General features: G+C 59.1%; 2 protein-coding genes across 6 annotated transcripts; both read left to right on the plus strand.

Moving 5' to 3' along the window:
- The first annotated feature begins 318 nt into the window (after positions 1–318).
- On the plus strand, positions 319–4,189 carry RILP (Rab interacting lysosomal protein). Of its 3 annotated transcripts, none has more exons than XM_010373511.2 (8): positions 319–823; positions 895–988; positions 1,091–1,197; positions 1,313–1,549; positions 1,861–2,003; positions 2,381–2,503; positions 3,345–3,428; positions 3,715–4,189. In XM_010373511.2, exons 1-8 carry the CDS (start codon positions 602–604, stop codon positions 3,890–3,892), a joined length of 1,188 nt encoding a protein of 395 aa, XP_010371813.2. In that variant the 5' UTR covers positions 319–601; the 3' UTR covers positions 3,893–4,189. The 3 variants fall into 3 exon arrangements, with proteins under 3 accessions (XP_010371813.2, XP_030778775.1, XP_030778774.1); XM_030922915.1 differs by having other exon boundaries at positions 325–823; positions 1,319–1,549; XM_030922914.1 differs by having other exon boundaries at positions 325–823; positions 901–988.
- A 404-nt stretch (positions 4,190–4,593) lies between these two features.
- On the plus strand, positions 4,594–16,924 carry SCARF1 (scavenger receptor class F member 1). 3 transcript variants are annotated; one of them, XM_030924216.1, is made up of 11 exons: positions 4,594–5,072; positions 5,395–5,456; positions 5,666–5,767; positions 6,625–7,150; positions 9,375–9,593; positions 10,011–10,139; positions 10,307–10,410; positions 11,461–11,581; positions 13,624–13,745; positions 13,868–13,977; positions 15,126–15,376. In XM_030924216.1, the coding sequence occupies exons 1-11, from the start codon at positions 4,855–4,857 to the stop codon at positions 15,237–15,239; spliced, it is 1,827 nt and encodes a 608-aa protein (XP_030780076.1). In that variant the 5' UTR covers positions 4,594–4,854; the 3' UTR covers positions 15,240–15,376. The 3 variants fall into 3 exon arrangements, with proteins under 3 accessions (XP_030780076.1, XP_030780075.1, XP_030780074.1); XM_030924214.1 differs by having other exon boundaries at positions 4,600–5,072; positions 13,831–13,977; positions 15,126–16,924; XM_030924215.1 differs by lacking the exon at positions 10,011–10,139 and having other exon boundaries at positions 4,599–5,072; positions 13,831–13,977; positions 15,126–16,924.
- Positions 16,925–16,927: the final 3 nt, after the last annotated feature.

Genomic DNA, 16,927 nt, shown 5'->3' on the forward strand with positions numbered 1-16,927 from the left:
CCACATTTGCTGCTTTCTCTACAAAACAGTACCTGGAAGCCCTCGCCTCGTTTCCACAGTTCTGAGAGCGGTTGACCTTTCCCGGGTCTAGGAACTCTGTGGCTTGCGCTGAGCGGCTGTGCTGAGCCAGCCCAGCCTTTTAAGCTTTCTGGGTCACTCCTGGTCAGGAAAATAAGCACACAGGCAGACAGCTGATGTACAGCCGGGTAAAGGCCAGTGACTGGCTGCCTACCTGTCACCTCTTGCCTGGAGTGCCCCGCTGCCAAGTTGGCCCCATGACTCCACACACAGGGGCGGAGCCTGGACTGGGCCTGTGGGGAGGGCTCCACTAAAGTGACCACTTGCAGCCCTGAGCCTCAGCTCTTGGACGTCTGGCTGGAAGTTGGCTGTCCTGTTTCCTGTGACCTTGGGCATGGAAAGGGCAGGGCCCAGGGGACCTAGGACACTATCTCCCTTCCCCACGCCTTCTCCCTCGTTCCTCCCCACCCTTCTCGCTTCTATCCCCGCCCACACAGCCCTAAAGGCTTCCTGGGGCGGAACAGTTTGGCTTTTCCCCGTCTGTTGAGGGTGGAGGGGTCGCAGCCCTAAGCCTTTGGGGGACATGGAGCCCAGGAGAGCAGTGGCGCCTGGCTGGGGGTCTCGGGAGACCGCGGGGTCCGGAACGGCCGCGGAGCTTGTGTACCATCTAGCCGGGGCCCTGGGTACTGAGCTTCAGGAGCTGGCGCGCCGTTTCGGGCCGGAGGCGGCGGCCGGGCTGGTGCCGCTAGTGGTGCGGGCGCTGGAGCTCCTGGAACAGGCTGCCGTGGGGCCCGCCCCAGACGCGGTGAGTCACGGACCCCCCCTCGCCACCCGCGGGACCAGCAGGGCCGAAGCCTGAGACCCGGGTCTCCCCAGCTGCAGGTGTCGGCGCAGCAGGCGGAGCAGGAGCTGCGGCGGCTGCGGGAGGAGAACGAGCGCCTCCGCAGGGAGCTGCGCGCGGGGCCACAGGGTGAGCGCAGCTCCGGCAAGGACAGGGCGGGTGGCGACCGGCTCGGGTCCTCCTCTCCCTCCCGCGGGCCTCGTGCCGCCGCTAAGAACGCCCCTTCCTCAGAGGAGCGCGCGCTGCTGCGGCAGCTCAAGGAGGTGACGGACCGACAGCGGGACGAACTCCGTGCGCACAACCGCGACCTGCGGCAGCGAGGCCAGGAGACCGAGGCGGTGAGGGCAAGACGTGGGCGGGGCGGGGCCTCAGGGGGCGGAGCGAGGCAGTCACGGGGCGGGGCTCCGGGGGCCCTCGGTGCCCCGCCCACCTCACCGTTTGCTCCGCTCCCAGTTGCAGGAGCAGCTGCAGCGCCTCCTGCTGGTGAATGCTGAGCTGCGGCACAAGCTGGCGGCCGTGCAGATCCAGCTGTGCGCCGCGCAGGACCGCGAGAGGGAGCGCCAGCAGCTCGGCGAAGCCGCGAGCCCACCGGGTAAAGAGCGAGCGCAGGGGCAGGCGGGGGCTCCCAGGCACCAGCACGTGCAGGAGCCCGAATGGACGACCGCCGGCGCAGGCGCATCTGAGGACCCGGTGAGTGCCGCATGAAGGCAAGGACCCAGCCCAGGACTCAGCGTCCAGCGCTCGGTGGGCGCTCGGGCAAGGTTTGCATGCTGCACAGCAGGTCCACCAGGAAGCGGGGAGATGGCAGACAGATCTGCGCCCCCGGCCGGCCTCGGCCCCTGTTCTCAGCAGGAGCACTGCTCTGTTATCTATTGGGGCACCCTTGTCCCCCAAGTCTCCCTGCCCGTCACTTCCTCTAGCATTCCCATGATGGCCGGGGGAGGCGGGGGGGAACGAACGCCAGCGGAGGCGACCGTCTGACCATGCCTGTCCTTCCAAAGGCGGAGGCTGCGCAGCAGCCAGGGCGCCCCTCGGAGGCAGGGCAGTGCTTCAGTCGGGAGGAATTTGAGCAGATCCTTCAGGAGCGGAATGAACTCAAAGCCAAAGTGTTCCTGCTCAAGGAGGAGCTGGCCTACTTCCAGCGGTGAGAGCGCTGGGAAGCCGGAGGGCCTCCGATCACCCCACCTCATTCTCCAGTCATTGACATGTCCACAGTGACATGCGCCAGGCCTGCGCTGGGAACTGGGAGGACATGAATTGCATAGCCCCTGTCCTCCTACAATGTCATCCAGACAGGGGAGAGGGACAGTGCAAAGGGTTGCAGCTGCAGCAGCCAGGGAAACTCTCCTAGGAGGGGCCATGGGGTGTCTGAGGGTGTCAGCAAGGCAGAGCGCTTCAGGTGTTCAGGTAGGAGCCGCATGCACAGGTACCGGGAGTGAGGCCTGCGGCTGGCATCCCCACGGCTGACATCCCCATGGCTGGCATCCCCACAGCTTTCTCCCTTCCTGCCCTCTTCTGTAGGGAGCTGCTCACAGACCACCGGGTCCCGGGCCTTCTGCTCGAGGCCATGAAGGTGGCTGTCCGGAAGCAGCGGAAGAAGATCAAGGCCAAGATGTTAGGGACACCAGAGGAAGCAGAGAGCAGGTAGGTCCCTGCCTGCATTCCCACTGAGCCAGGCCTCCCTCCCTCATTCTGCTGAGCCTGATGACTCAGCCTTGGTACCCTCTGAGCCCACTGTCTCAGACTGAGGCTATCACCCCAACCTGGTCACCCCTTGAGCCTCCCTAGCCTGGCCGCTTCTAGGACCTGCTGACCTGGTCTGGTTGTGTCCCGTGGCCACTGTCTGGCCTGTGCCCTTCTCCCTGGATTTCACCATTCCCCTTACCTTGCCTGCCGTCCATTCTGCCTGCCAACGCTGCCTCTCCACATTCATTCTTCAGGTTCCTACCTTGGCTGGGTCTGCTTGTTCTTACGGGGGTGAAACGGTAGCCGCAGCTGTGTCAGGGCCTGCTGTGTGTCAAGCTATAAAATAAAGCCTCGGCCGGGCACAGTGGCTCACGCCTGTAATCCCAGCACTTTGAGAGGCTGAGGCAGGCAGATCACCTGAGGTCAGGAATTCGAGACCAGCCTGGCCAACATGGTGAAACCTCGTCTCTACTAAAAATACAAAAATTAGCCGGGTGTGGTGGCAGGTGCCTGTAATCCCAGCTACTCAGGAGGCTGAGGCAGGAGAATCACTTGAACCTGGGAGGCAGAGGTTGTAGGGAGCCGAGATCGCGCCACTGTACTCCAGCCTGTGACAGAGTGAGACCCTGTCTAAAAAAAAAAAATTAAAAATTAAAGCCCCAACATCCTGCATCTCCCCAGGGTTGCCTTCTCTCCAGCCCCGGGGGCCCTGCAATCCCTCCGTCCCCCCTGCTGGATTCCTGCTGTCCCTCAGGGCCTTGATCAATGGCCCTCACGTCTCCTCTCTCCTCTGTCTCAGTGACGATGAGGATGGCTCATGGCTCCTGCTCTCCGATGATAAGGGAGACCATCCCCCACCCCCGGAGTCCAAAATACAGAGTTTGTATGTTGGGGGAAGGGGAAGGACAAGAGTATGGGGAGGGAGGAAGGGCCCTGGCTGGTTCTTCTCAGGATCCCCTTTCCTGCTTCTCTGCCTGTCACCCTGCTGTCCTTGGCTCTAAGCACACCCTCCCCTCCTGCTTCTCTGGCCCTGGCCCCCGTCACCTTCCCACTCCCTCAGGCTGCCCTTTCTTCCTCCTCTCCCCTTTTCTCACCACCCCCTGCCCTCATCCATATCCTTGACCTCTTTGGCTTCCTGGCTGAAAGTGCCTCTGGCTGTCTCTCTCCAGCTTTGGTCTGTGGTATCGGGGTAAAGCCGAATACCCTGAGGATGAGACCAACAGCCCCGCACCCAGCAAGCTAGGGGGAGAAGAGGAGGCCCAACCACAGTCTCCAGCTCCTGATCCGCCCTGTTCTGCCCTCCACGAACACCTTTGTCTGGGGGCCTCAGCCGCCCCGGAGGCCTGACTTAGGGGTCTAGCTGCGGATGGATGTGTGGCCTCAAATGAGGACAGGGCTCCCGCCTTTGCAGCCCTCGCCAGGGGTCTGCCCCAGTCCTGGCCTGTACCAGGGCAGGATGGGGGCTCAGCCCACCTCCCTCTCTACGTCTCTGTACCAAGCCTCTGGGGCCAGATATAAGAGTATCTCTCTGAGCCTCAGTTTCCCCATCCATGAAATGAGAGCTCACTGCCTAGCTCCCAGGGCTTTGTGCAGACCGCCTGAGCTCATGTAATAAAGAACTGCCTGTAATATGCAGAGACTGTTCCTCGCCTGTCTGTCCATGTCTGTCCCGCCTCCCAACCCTGCCAGGAGCAGAGGCAGGCTAAGGGGTCCTCGCGGGTCTCCTTGCTCAGTCACTTAGCGGGGGGTGGCTTCTTTTTTTTTTTTTTTTTTTTTTTTTTTTTTTTGAGACGGAGTCACGCTCTGTTGCCCAGGCTGGAGTGCTGTGGCCGGATCTCAGCTCACTGCAAGCTCCGCCTCCCGGGTTTACGCCATTCTCCTGCCTCAGCCTCCCGAGTAGCTGGGACTACAGGCGCCCGCCACCTCGCCCGGCTAGGTTTTTTTGTATTTTTTTAGTAGAGACGGGGTTTCACCGTGTTAGCCAGGATGGTCTCGATCTCCTGACCTCGTGATCCGCCCGTCTCGGCCTCCCAAAGTGCTGGGATTACAGGCTTGAGCCACCGCGCCCGGCCGGGGGTGGCTTCTTGAAGCTCGGGCCTTGCTTTGGGAGTGTGGCTTGATGGAAAGCCCTGGCTCCCACCCTCACTCCACCTGCTTCCCTAGCCCTGGCACCCAGAGACCTGCAACTTCATCCTTCTGGCCCTTCCAGGCAGGCCGAGGCCACTCAGCCCTGCCATTGCCTTCTTTTTCCTTTCTTTTTTTGAGTGTCAGTCTTTCCAGCCACCCCCTCCGTCTCAGGGAGGTGCCTCATGGCAGCCCGCCCCTCCGGCCTGGTTTCCTCAGGAAAAGCCCTGAGAGGAAGCAGGGAGGGGGTTGGGAGCTGTGGGGGCCAGATGAACCTGAGCCCTCCCACCGCGCCGGCTGCCATGGGGCTGGGGCTGCTGCTCCCGCTGCTGCTGCTCTGGACTCGGGGGACTCAGGGGTCTGAGCTGGACCCCAATGGGCAGCACGTCTGTGTGGCCAGCAGGTGGGTCTTGTGGGAGTCTGATGGCGAGTGGTTGAACCGGTGTTGAGGCCTTTAGGGGAAGGAGGAGACTAGGAATGGGGCTTGGGCTGGAAGGAAGGGCTGCTGATGGTGGCCTGGCAGGTAGTGGCTAGCCAGGGCGGATGGTGGAAGGGCCAGGGAAGGAGAGGGGAGGGGCTGGGGACCCGAGCTGTAAAGATCTGCTAGGCCTCCCTAGCTAAGGCTAAACCAGCCTCCCCCACCTCAGCCAGAGACAGTGATCCAGCTTGCTCGGGGCTAGGCTGCACCCCCCGCCTTGTCCGGCTGACCCCTTTTTGCCTCACAGCCCCTCTGCTGAGCTGCAGTGCTGCGCAGGCTGGAGGCAGAAGGATGACGAATGCACCATCCGTAAGTAGCCGGACAGACCCTCAGCCAAGGAGAAGGGAAGCCGTAGCCCACCGATAACCCTTTCTTCCTACCCTCCCGGGCCTGCCCTTCCTGACACCAGGCCTGCAGGGGCACCTCTTGAGGAGGCATGGCCCCTGGAGCCAGTGAGAGGGCAGGGGTGTCCCCTGGTCCTGCTCCTGTCTTTCCAACCTAGGTGGGGTGTCTTTCAGCCATCTGTGAGGGACCGGATGCCTGCCAGAAAGATGAGGTGTGTGTGAAGCCAGGCCTCTGTCGATGCAAACCTGGATTCTTTGGGGCCTACTGCAGCTCCCGTAAGTCTCAAGGGCCGGATGAAGTTGTGGGCAGAGCTGGGTACGGGGACAGTGGTGTGGGGGCAGGCAAGGCAGGTAGCCATGTAGCCTCAGGACAGCAGGGCCAGGATCCCTCCCAGCTTCACTGAGGAATGGCGGTCCAGAGACAGGAAGTGACACACACTCCTAGGAGATGGCCTGAGTCACTGGGTTTTCACCCGTATCCACAAAGCCCTGACCACCTGCGCATCTTCCTCTTCCACTTCTCAGAAAACCTGTGATTCCCGTTCATTGCAAAATGAGTATACTCCTTCTCTTTCCCACATACGCCTTATACATGGGCAGTGGATGGAAGGAGGCCCCAGGCTCGGCTGTCTGCCTTTTCTGTCAGAAAGAAAGGGAAGGGAAAGGGGTTGGGAAGCCAGAGGATGGGCACCAGGAATCAAGGAATCACTAGGGGAAAGGTGGCTTATCCTGCCACCCTGGCGGGCAGCATCCAGGACTGAGATGGGGAGGGAGCCCTCTCTGCTCCAGCCTAGCAGGGATCCACCTCAGCAGGGAGGAACAGGCATGGAGGAAGGCCCACCCACCTCGGTGCCGCACTCTGGGCAAGTCCACTGCCCACTCAGGATCTCTGAGTGTGTTCTGGAATGTGAAATGGGAGGCTGAGCCTCCCACTAATGGCTAAGGGTTTTCTGTAGGTCAGAGCGGAGCAGGAAGTGAGTGTTGCCCAGGACGGGCTGCCGGATGTTCCGAGGGTCTGTCCCCGGCTCTTGGAGGATGGGCCCCGTGCCCCTTTTCCTTGCGTAAGGGGACGCACGGTAAGGGTCCGCGCGCGGCCCTGAGCCCGCTGACCCCTCCCGTACCCACCTCTGCAGGCTGCCCGGGCCAGTACTGGGGCCCCGACTGCCGTGAGAGCTGCCCCTGCCACCCGCACGGCCAGTGTGAGCCAGCCACGGGCGCGTGCCAGTGCCAGGCCGACCGCTGGGGCGCCCGCTGCGAGTTCCCGTGCGCCTGCGGCCCCCACGGGCGCTGCGACCCCGCAACCGGCGTGTGCCGCTGCCAGCCGGGCTGGTGGTCGCCCACGTGCCGCCGCCCGTGCCAGTGCAACCCCGAGGCGGCGCGCTGCGAGCAGGCCACGGGCGCCTGCGTGTGCAAGCCGGGCTGGTGGGGGCGCCGCTGCAGCTTCCGCTGCACCTGCCACGGCTCCCCGTGCGAGCAGGACTCGGGCCGCTGCGCCTGCCGGCCGGGCTGGTGGGGTCCCGAGTGCCGGCAGCAGTGCGAGTGTGTGCGGGGCCGCTGCAGCACCGCCTCCGGCCAGTGCACCTGCCCGCCTGGCTTCCGCGGAGCGCGCTGCGAGCTGCCCTGCCCGGCTGGGAGCCACGGGGTGCAGTGCGCACACAGGTGAGCGGGCGGGGCGGAGCGGGTGAGTGGGCGGGGCGGGGGCGGGGCGCACACGGGTGAGCGGGCGGGGCGGAGCGGGTGAGTGGGCGGGGCGGGAGCGGGGCGCACACAGGTGAGCGGGCGGGGCGGAGTGGGTGAGTGGGCGGGGCGGGAGCGGGGTGCACACAGGTGGGCGGGGCGGGTGAGGGGGCGGGGCGGGGCGGGTGAGGGGGCGGGGCGGGTGAGGGGGCGGGGCGGGGTGCACACAGGGGGCGGGGCGGGGCGGAGTCAGGTGAGAGGGCAGGGCGGAGACAGGTGGCCGGGGCCGGGCGCCGGGAGGAGGGGTCAGGGCTTTGCGGTGCTCCCCTCAAAAAACATACGAAGCAGAGGGACGAGAAAGGGGAAAAGACGTCTAGGCGCGGTGGCTCACACCTGTAATCCCAGCACTTCTGAGAGGCTGAGGCGGGCGCATCATCTGAGGTCAGGAGTTTGAGACCATCCTGGCCAACATGGTGAAACCTCGTCTCTCCTAAAAACACAAAAATTAGCCTGGCCACGCCTGTAGTCCCAGGTACTCGGTAGGCTGAGGCAGGAGAATCGCTTGAGCCAGGGAGGCCGAGGTTGCAGTGAGCCGAGGTCGCACCACTGCACTCCACAGAGCGTGAGACTCCGTTCCAAACAAAACGAAACAAGAAACTTTAAAAACCTTTTGTTGCCCAGGTCCAGCCCCGCCTACTGATTTCATCGTTTACTGCTGTGCAAAAAATACTAGCACTGCTAGCAAGCCATATGTATAGATGGGTGGATCGAGTGACCAAAGGTCCTGGGCAAGGTCTCTTTAGGACTCAGTGGCTTTCAAACTTTGACCAGCTGCACTCACCATAAGAAATTTCATCCCTGGATGGGCGCAGTGGCTCACGCCTGTAATCCCAGCACTTTGGGAGGCTGAGGTGGGCGGATCACCCGATGTCAGGAGTTTGAGACCAGCCTGACCAACCTGGTGAAACTCCAACTCTACTAAAAATACAAAAAATTAGCCGGCATGGTGGTGGGCGCCTGTAATCCCAGCTACTTGGGAGGCTGAGGCAGGAGAATCACTTGAACCCGGGAGGAGGAGGTTGCAGTGAGCCGAGATCACACCATCACACTCTAGCCTGCGCGACACAGCGAGACTCCATCTCAAAGAAAATAATAATAAAATAAAAATAAAAATGCTGGTCCAGATCAGCTAAATGGCTTTTATAAACTCCCCTTCTTCTCCCCTACTAATGGATCTGACCCAAGTATATGATCCCAGATAGTTGAGCATCTGAGGGAGAAACTTCAAGTAACTGTTAGGCATCAATGGGAAATTAAGATATGGCAAATGTGAAATTATATTGGTGACAACAGTGGTCTCCAACCTTTTGGCACCAGGGACTGGTTTCGTGGCAATTTTTCTATTATTATATTGTAATCTATAATGAAATAATTATATGACTCACCATAATATAGAATCAGTGGGAGCCCTGAGCTTATTCTCCCACAGCTAGATGGTCCCATCTGGGGGTGATGGGAGACAGTGACAGATTATCAGGCATTAGATCCTCATAAAGAGCGTGGAACCAGGACCCTGCTGTGATCAGTTCACAATAGGATTGGCGCTCCTATGAGAATCTAAGGCTGCCACTGATCTGGCTGGCAGCAGAGTTAAGGTGGTCAGGCTCCCCCGCTGCTCATCTCTACGCTGCCGCCTGGTTCCTAACAGGCCATGGACTAGTACCAGTCCATGGCCCAGGGTTTGGGGACCCCTGGGTGAAAACACTTTACATTTTTTAATTTCATGTGATGGAGTAGAAGACACTACTGAGTTCCATTCATGCCAGACCCCGGGGTTGCTTGGTGTGAAAGGAAGAAAAGGGAAAGGACAGGAGGAAGGCCTGGCAGACCTGGCAGATGGGACTCAGAGCTTGGGGGTGACTCGGCTGCCCTGGCTGGGCTGCTGCCTCCTGATGACCCTGGGACCCAGGGAAAGATGGTCACAGAGTAGACGCTTCGAAGGAAAGGGATGGGATCCTGTAAGAGCCCTCATTTGTCTTCATTGTACAACGTGGGGAAACTGAGGCGCAAACCTGCCTGAGTGACCCAGGTGGGACCCGAACACTCTCCAGGGCCCCCGAAGGCCTGCGTGGAGTACAGGGGTTGGAAGGGGTGGATGCTCCATCCATCCACCCCCACTGCTCTCACAAAGCCCTTCTCTTCCCAGCTGTGGCCACTGCAAGCACAATGAGCCGTGCTCTCCAGACACAGGCAGCTGTGAGTCCTGCGAGCCGGGCTGGAACGGAACCCAGTGCCAACAGCCCTGCCTGCCTGGCACCTTTGGCGAGAGCTGCGGACAGCAGTGCTCTCACTGCCGACATGGGGAGGCCTGTCAGCCGGATACTGGCCACTGTCAGCGCTGTGACCCTGGCTGGCTGGGGCCCAGGTGAGCGCACAATTCTGTTCAGGGTGGGGTGCACCCCCCCAAGGACCCTCACCTCAGTGGCTCTCTCTGAGAGCACCACCCCTCTCTGACACACAGGTTCATGCAGTCCCAGGGGCCTCCCTCCTGTTGAAGAGTTGGGGAGAGCAATGAGTTCTGGGGGGACCTGGGCAGGATCCCAGCTCCCTCCCCTCTGAGGCTTCCTGCCCTCCGCCCCCCCCCCCCCCGCCCGGGGACTTGTAGTCTGTCACCTGCTGGATTTGGCCCCAAGTTCAAGGCCCTATTTACACCTGAGCTTCACTGCTAAGGAGTGGCCAGTTGAGTCCTTGAGTCCAGGAGCCCGGAGTGGACGGGTGGGGCCCCACGGTGGGGGCCAGGCCTGCCTTGCTCTCCCCTTCTCCGAGTCTTGCCTCACCCCAGGTGTGAAGACCCCTGCCCCACTGGCACCTTTGGGGAAGACTGTGGCTCTACCTGCCCCACCTGTGTTCAGGGGGCTTGTGACGCTGTGACAGGGGAATGTGTCTGCAGTGCCGGCTACTGGGGGCCCAGGTGAGAACGGGGGTCCTGGGGGCAGGAGAGTACCAGGGGCCTAGGTCAGGCCTCTGTGCAGCATTTCCTCAACTTGCCTGGACAGTGCCCGGAAACCTCCCTGCCTGTCTCCTGCCTGCCCCTCCCTTCACCCAGCCCTCAGCCTGCCTCTCCATGTCACTCCGCAGCTGCAACGCCTCCTGCCCAGCTGGCTTCCATGGACACAACTGCTCAGTTCCCTGTGAATGCCCAGAGGGACCCTGCCACCCTGTCTCTGGGTCCTGCCAGCCGGGTAAGGTGGAAGAAGTCTGCAGGGTGCAGTAGCCAGGGAAAGGCGGGCCCTTCACACGGGCTCCAGGGTCAGTTCCTCACCAGGGAGTCTGGGCCCACTTCAGAGACATTCTTTTTTTTTTTTTTTTTTTTCTTGAGATGGAGTCTCACTCTATCTCCCAGGCTGGAGTGCACTGGCACGATCTCAGCTCACTGCAACCTCTGCCTCCCGGGTTCAAGCCATTCTCCCACCTCAGCCTCTCGAGTAGCTGGGATTACAGGTGCCCACCACCACGCCGGGTTAATTTTTGTATTTTTAGTAGAGACAGGGTTTCACCATGTTGGCCAGGCTGGTCTCGAACTCCTGACCTCAGGTGGTCTGCCTGCCTCTGTCACCCAAAGTGCTGGGATCACAAGCATGAGCCACCGCGCCCGGTCCAGAGACATTCTTTTTTTTTTTTTTTTTTTTTTTGAGATGGAGTCTCGCTCTGTCGCCCGGGCTGGAGTGCAGTGGCCGGATCTCAGCTCACTGCAAGCTCCACGTCCCGGGTTTACGCCATCCTCCTACCTCAGCCTCCCGAGTAGCTGGGACTACAGGCGCCCGCCACCTCGCCTGGCTAGTTTTTTGTATTTTTTAGTAGAGACGGGGTTTCACCGTATTAGCCAGGATGGTCTCGATCTCCTGACCTCGTGATCCGCCCGTCTCGGCCTCCCAAAGTGCTGGGATTACAGGCTTGAGCCACTGCACCCGGCCAGAGACATTCTTTATACCTGAGTTCTGTGTGGATGCTCTGGGGCTCCCTGAAGATGTGACAGAGCCCCAGCCCCCTGCGAAACCAGGCTAGAGCCATGAAATGCGCAGCAGGGTGGTTGGACACTGACATGGCCTCAGGGGCAAGAATCTGTGCAATGGGCCACAGACCCTGCGGAGGGGACACGCCAGCAGAGAGGCTGCCCGGAGGCAGGGAGAGACCCCCACGAAGAAGCTTCTGGGTAACAGGCAACTCAGAGCAAAGACAGGATGTGTAGGAGACAGGAAGGCCTGAATATCCCCCATCTCCGGCTCCCCCAGGCTCTCGCAGTCGGGACGCCACCCTTATCGCAAGCAGCCTTGTGCCTCTGCTGCTTCTGTTCCTGGGCCTCGCCTGCTGTGCCTGCTGCTGCTGGGCCACCCGATCAGACCTCAAGGACAGGTGAACACTAGCCCGTCCCTTCCCCACACAGCTCAGGCCATGGGATGGGAGCAGGGAGGCATCTGGTTTCCTTTCCGGGTGGGGAGGGCTGGCCTCATCACCCACATAGGTCAGAGGTGATGGGGTTGGGGAGGGCTGGCCTTGTTGCCCACGTGGGTCAGAGGTGATGGAGGTAGTTGGCAGTGATTGTGGCCTGGAGACACTGGAGACACCGGGTCGGCTGCCTGCCCTCCTTGGAAGCCTTCGATGAGTGAGTTTCTGAGTTGCATGGGCACTAAGCTGGCAAACTGGAGCCTGCAGCGGGAGGCAGAGAGCTGACACCGGCGGGGACCAGAGGAGGAGGAATGGGACCACGGCAGGAGCAGCCCAGTTCTGGGCCAGGAGGGAAAGAGACCAGGCCTCAGATGCCCCGCAAAGGAAAGTGACATCAATGTCTGTGCAGTGGGTTAGCAGAGAATGTAGCTTCCCGAGAGATGGAGAGGGGAGGGAGGGTCGGGCTGGTGGGGCCCGCTGCCGGGGGGCTTACGCAGAGCTTTGTTCCCTTATGAAACCTTTCACACTCCGGGCTTCTTTGAGACTCACAACAGCCTGGAAGTTTGGAACAGGGAATGTAGGGCCAGGAGGATTATTGTCCTCAATTCCCAGAGGACACTGAGGCCCAAGGTGATCTAGCTGGTTACTGGCACACAGGAAGCCCCTCTCCACCTTTTTGGACTCTTTGTCTGGTGCTCTCTTGCTAGTTCCTGCCCTAGTCCTCCAGCACGTCCTCCTCTGTGCTTGTGTGGCATTCACAGATGAGCAGATACAGTTGCCACTGGCCCAGGCCATAGAGCCCAGGGTGGCAAGAAGCCCCTCACAGGGACACAAGGACAGGTGCAAAGGCTGTTGGAGGAACGGTGAAGAGTGGACCAGCCTCCTCCCCATATGGGGGTAGAGCAGAGTGGGAACAAGGGAAGGCTTCCTGGAGGGGGTGTAAGTTGAGATAGGTGGGCCAGGCACAGGGGCTCACACCTGTAATCCCAGCACTTTGGGAGCCCGAGGCGGGCAGATCACCTGAGGTCAGGAGTTTAAGACCAGCCTAGGCCGGGCGCGGTGGCTCAAGCCTGTAATCCCAGCACTTTGGGAGGCCGAGACGGGCGGATCACGAGGTCAGGAGATCGAGACCATCCTGGCTAACACGGTGAAACCCCGTCTCTACTAAAAATACAAAAACTAGCCGGGCGAAGTGGCGGGCGCCTGTAGTCCCAGCTACTCGGGAGGCTGAGGCAAGAGAATGGCGTAAACCCGGGAGGCGGAGCTTGCAGTGAGCTGAGATCCGGCCACTGCACTCCAGCCTGGGCGACAGAGCGAGACTCTGACTCAAAAAAAAAAAAAAAAAAAAAAAAAAAAAAAAAAAAAAAAAAAGACCAGCCTAGCCAACATGGTGAAACCCCATCTCTACTAAAAATACAAAATGAGCTGGGCATGGTGGTGGGTGCCTGTAATCTCAGCTACTCAGCAGGCTAAGGCAGGAGAATCGCTTGAACCTGGGAGGTGGAGGTTACAGTGAGCCAAGATCGCACCATTGCACTCTAGCCTGGGCAACAAGAGCAAGACTCTGTCTCAAAAATAGAGAGACAGAGAGAGAGAGAGAGAGACAGGTGAACTGGGGCTCAGCTAGGATGATAATAACAAAGAGCTGCATTTTGGAAAAGCCCCCACAAAACGCTTGGCACCCTGCCAGGTCCTACAGATAGACAGATGGATGGATAGATAGACAGACAGATAGATAGATAGACAGACAGGATCTGTTTTACAGATGTGGAAACTGAGGCCCAGGGAGGTGAAGTCTGAGCCAGAGTTGTTACTTAGAGCCGTCTGACTCTAGAGTCACACTTGGTTCTGTGGCAGGCCTTAATCTTGGGCTCAATCGTTTGGATTTTATTCTGCAGTCAATAGAGAGTCACTGAAGTAGAGGTCGTCACCCTGTCACACCCTGCCAAGGTGACCCGGGTCACCTTGGGTCTTATGTACTGACCACTGTCCCTGCCCTCCTCACTCAGGCCAGCAAGAGATAGAGCTACCGTGTCCAGGATGAAGATGCAGGTCTGGGGAACACTGACCAGCTTAGGCTCCACACTGCCCTGCGGTTCCCTCAGCTCCCACAAGCTACCCTGGGTGACAGGTCAGTGGGCGCTGGGGGCCGGGGTCTGGGATTAGACAAGGTTTTGCGTCAGGTCCTGCAGGCGCCTGATCTGGAGTCTCTACAGTTTCACATCACGACCCGGAGGTCCCCTTCAACCACAGCTTCATCGAGCCACCCTCTGCCGGCTGGGCCTCCGATGACTCCTTCTCATCCGATCCTGAGTCTGTGGAGGCAGACGAGGTTCCTGCCTACTGTGTGCCGCCCCACGAAGGTAGCCCCCCAACAACCCACATAGCCCCTGAGCAGCCCTGCCCACCACGACCCCCTCTATAGTCCCCCAGCAAACACTTATTTATTTATTTATTTATTTATTTATTTATTTATTTATTGAGACTGGGTCTTGCTCTGTCGCCACACTGGAGTCCAGTGGTGCAATCTCAGTTCACTGCAACCTCCGCCTCCCAGGTTCAAGCGATTCCCCTGCCTCAGCCTCCCTAGTAGCTGCGATTACATGGGCTCGCCACCGCGTCTGGCTAATTTTTCTATTTTAGCAGAGACAGGGTTTCACCACTTTGGCCAAGATGATCTCGATCTCCTGACCTTGTGATCCGCCCGCCTCAGCCTCCGGAAGTGCTGGGATTACAGGCATGAGCCTCCGCGTCCGGCTGGCAAACAGTTATTAAGGGCCCATTCTGTGTTAGTCACTGTTCTTGGCTCCGGGGATAACAAGATAGATTCAACAAGAGATAACAAGATAGATTCCTATCCTCACCAAGCTTAGAGTCAGACAGGCAGTCATCAGACAATGACAGGACACAGTGATATGTGTCTCCATGGGGGACATACAAGTAGGGGCTCATTCGCTAGCCATGTTGGGGTGACTGGGGTCAGGGAAGATGTGTGTCGTATCCCAGTCGAGTCTAGCAGAATCAGGAGGAGTTAACCAAGTGAAAGTCAGGGAGAGGAGGGAATGGCGTTTTAGGAAGATGGAACAGCATACACGAAGGCCCAGAGGTGGGAGGGATGTGGCTCGGTGACATCAAAATAGTTTTAGCTTGGTTAGAGTGTGACAGTATTTCAAAGTAGGGAGAGGTGGTGAGAAAAGAGTATAGAGACCAGGTGTGGTGATTCACACCTGTGATCCCAGCACTTTGGGAGGCTGAGGCGGGAGGATTGCCTGAGGCCAGGGGTTTGATACCAGCCTGGCCAACATAGTGAGACCCCATCTCTACAAAAATTAAAAAAAAAAGAGTGTAGACGTAACAGTGTCTACCTGAATTGGTCCTTCTGCCTCTCTCCTCTTCCTTGCCCTCCTCCTTGCCCTATTTTTGAGGCCTCCTGGAAGATACTGAGCTGTGGGTAGGATGCATTGGGGTGGCCAGTTCAGCTCCAGCCAAGCTCTTCTGTCTCATCTGCCAGGGATGGTCCCTGTGGCCCAGGCAGAGTCGTCAGAGGCCAGCCTGGCTGCAGGTGCTTTCCCGCCCCCTGAGGACGCCTCCACGCCATTCGCCATCCCGCGCACCTCCAGTCTAGCTCGGGCCAAGCGGCCATCGGTCTCCTTTGCTGAAGGTACCAAGTTTGCGCCACAGAGTCGCCGAGGCTCAGGGGAGCTCTCCAGCCCGCTCCGAAAGCCCAAGAGGCTCTCCCGGGGGGCACAATTAGGTCCTGAGGGCCGGGAAGCCGAAGAGTCCACAGGCCTGGAGGAAGCAGAAACAGATGAGTCCCTTCCTGCGGCTGCCAGTCCAGGAGATTCGGCCACTGGCCCCCGACGGCCCCCACTTGGAGGCCGGACAGTGGCTGAGCACGTGGAAGCCATTGAGGGCAGTGTCCAGGAGAGCTCAGGTCCTGTGACCACGGTCTACATGCTGGTGGGGACGCCCCGGGGATCTGAAGGCCCTGTCCGCTCTGCCTTCCGCCATTTTGGTGGCTTTCAGAAAGGCCAGGCAGAACCCAAGGTCAAGAGGGCCATCCCTAAGCCTCCACGCCAGGCCCTGAATCGGAAAAAGGGCAGCCGTGGCCTGGCCTCTGGCTCTGTCAGCCAGAGCCCCAACTCAGCCCCAAAAGCTGGGCTTCCTGGGGTCACAGGGCCTATGGCAGTCAGACCAGAGGAAGTGGCCCGGGGGCTGGGGGCTGGCACGGAGAATTCAGGGAGGGCCCAGGAGCCAATCTCTGGGGCTGGCTTCCCGAAACAGGATCCCCAGAAGCAGGCTGAAGAGGAAAGGCAGGAGGAACCTGAGTATGAGAATGTTGTACCCATCTCTAGGCCACCAGAACCCTGATGACCTTGCATTTGGGGAGTGAGGAGACTGGATGGGATCAGAGCTGCCATGGACTAGACTGTGCTGTGTGCTGGAAAATGATCCCAGGGCCAGGACAGACAGACCAGAGCCTCTGCCCCTCCACAGGGAAAAGGCAAGGCTTCCAGGCCAGTTGGCCCAGGGCCCTGGTGGTGCTCCCAGAGGGGGCCTAGAAGGCCCGGGCAGAGACCCTGCAGGATGGGGTCAGGAAGGCTTGCCTGCAGGGACCTTCTCCTCTGCTGTCCTGGACCCTGTGTGCCTCATAAGGGCCATTCTTTCTTTCATGTGCAAAACATTTTTCTGAAATGACAACCTACATGTTTGCTGATAAAAGATTGGCTGAACAAATACTTCTTTTTTGTTGTTGTTTGTTTTGTTTTGTTTTTGAGACAGAGTCTCACTCTGTCCCCCAGGCTGGAGTGCAGTGGTGCAATCTTGGCTCACTGTAAGCTCCACCTGCCAGATTCACACCATTCTCCTGCCTCAGCCTCCCGAGTAGCTGGGGCTACAGGTGCCCACCACCATGCCCGGCTAATTTTTTAAAAATTATTTTTAGTAGAGATGGGGTTTCACCATGTTAGCCAGGATGGTCTTGATCTCCTGACCTCGTGATCCACCTGCCTCGGCCTCCCAAAGTGCTGGGATGACAGGCATGAGCCACCGTGCCCAGCCTATGAACTTTGTAAAAAGGATGTATGTGCATAAAAACAGATTCAAGGGAAAGGCACTAAATGGTATTTTCCTCTGGAAGATGAGATTGTAGGTGATATTTATTTTCTTCGGAAACTTTTGTATAGTTTGCAAATTTTCTACAGTGAACATTCTTTTTTACTTTTGTTACTAGATAGAATTTAATAAAGTATAATAAAAAGCAATGATCTTTGTTAAAAAAATAAAAAGTACTAACATTACAGACATGTATAA

Source organism: Rhinopithecus roxellana, chromosome 19 (assembly GCF_007565055.1).
Source record: "Rhinopithecus roxellana isolate Shanxi Qingling chromosome 19, ASM756505v1, whole genome shotgun sequence".
NCBI lineage: Eukaryota > Metazoa > Chordata > Mammalia > Primates > Cercopithecidae > Rhinopithecus > Rhinopithecus roxellana.

Excerpts from the sequence above, each read along its gene's own strand:
- RILP (XM_010373511.2), top strand. The coding sequence starts at position 602 with ATGGAGCCCAGGAGAGCAGTGGCGCCTGGCTGGGGGTCTCGGGAGACC. Across the intron at positions 824-894 it reads TGGGGCCCGCCCCAGACGCG|CTGCAGGTGTCGGCGCAGCA; the intron begins GTGAGTCACGGA and ends GGGTCTCCCCAG. Across the intron at positions 2,004-2,380 it reads GAGCTGGCCTACTTCCAGCG|GGAGCTGCTCACAGACCACC; the intron begins GTGAGAGCGCTG and ends CCTCTTCTGTAG.
- SCARF1 (XM_030924214.1), top strand. The coding sequence starts at position 4,855 with ATGGCAGCCCGCCCCTCCGGCCTGGTTTCCTCAGGAAAAGCCCTGAGA. Across the intron at positions 5,073-5,394 it reads CACGTCTGTGTGGCCAGCAG|CCCCTCTGCTGAGCTGCAGT; the intron begins GTGGGTCTTGTG and ends TTTGCCTCACAG. Across the intron at positions 13,978-15,125 it reads CTGTGTGCCGCCCCACGAAG|GGATGGTCCCTGTGGCCCAG; the intron begins GTAGCCCCCCAA and ends CTCATCTGCCAG.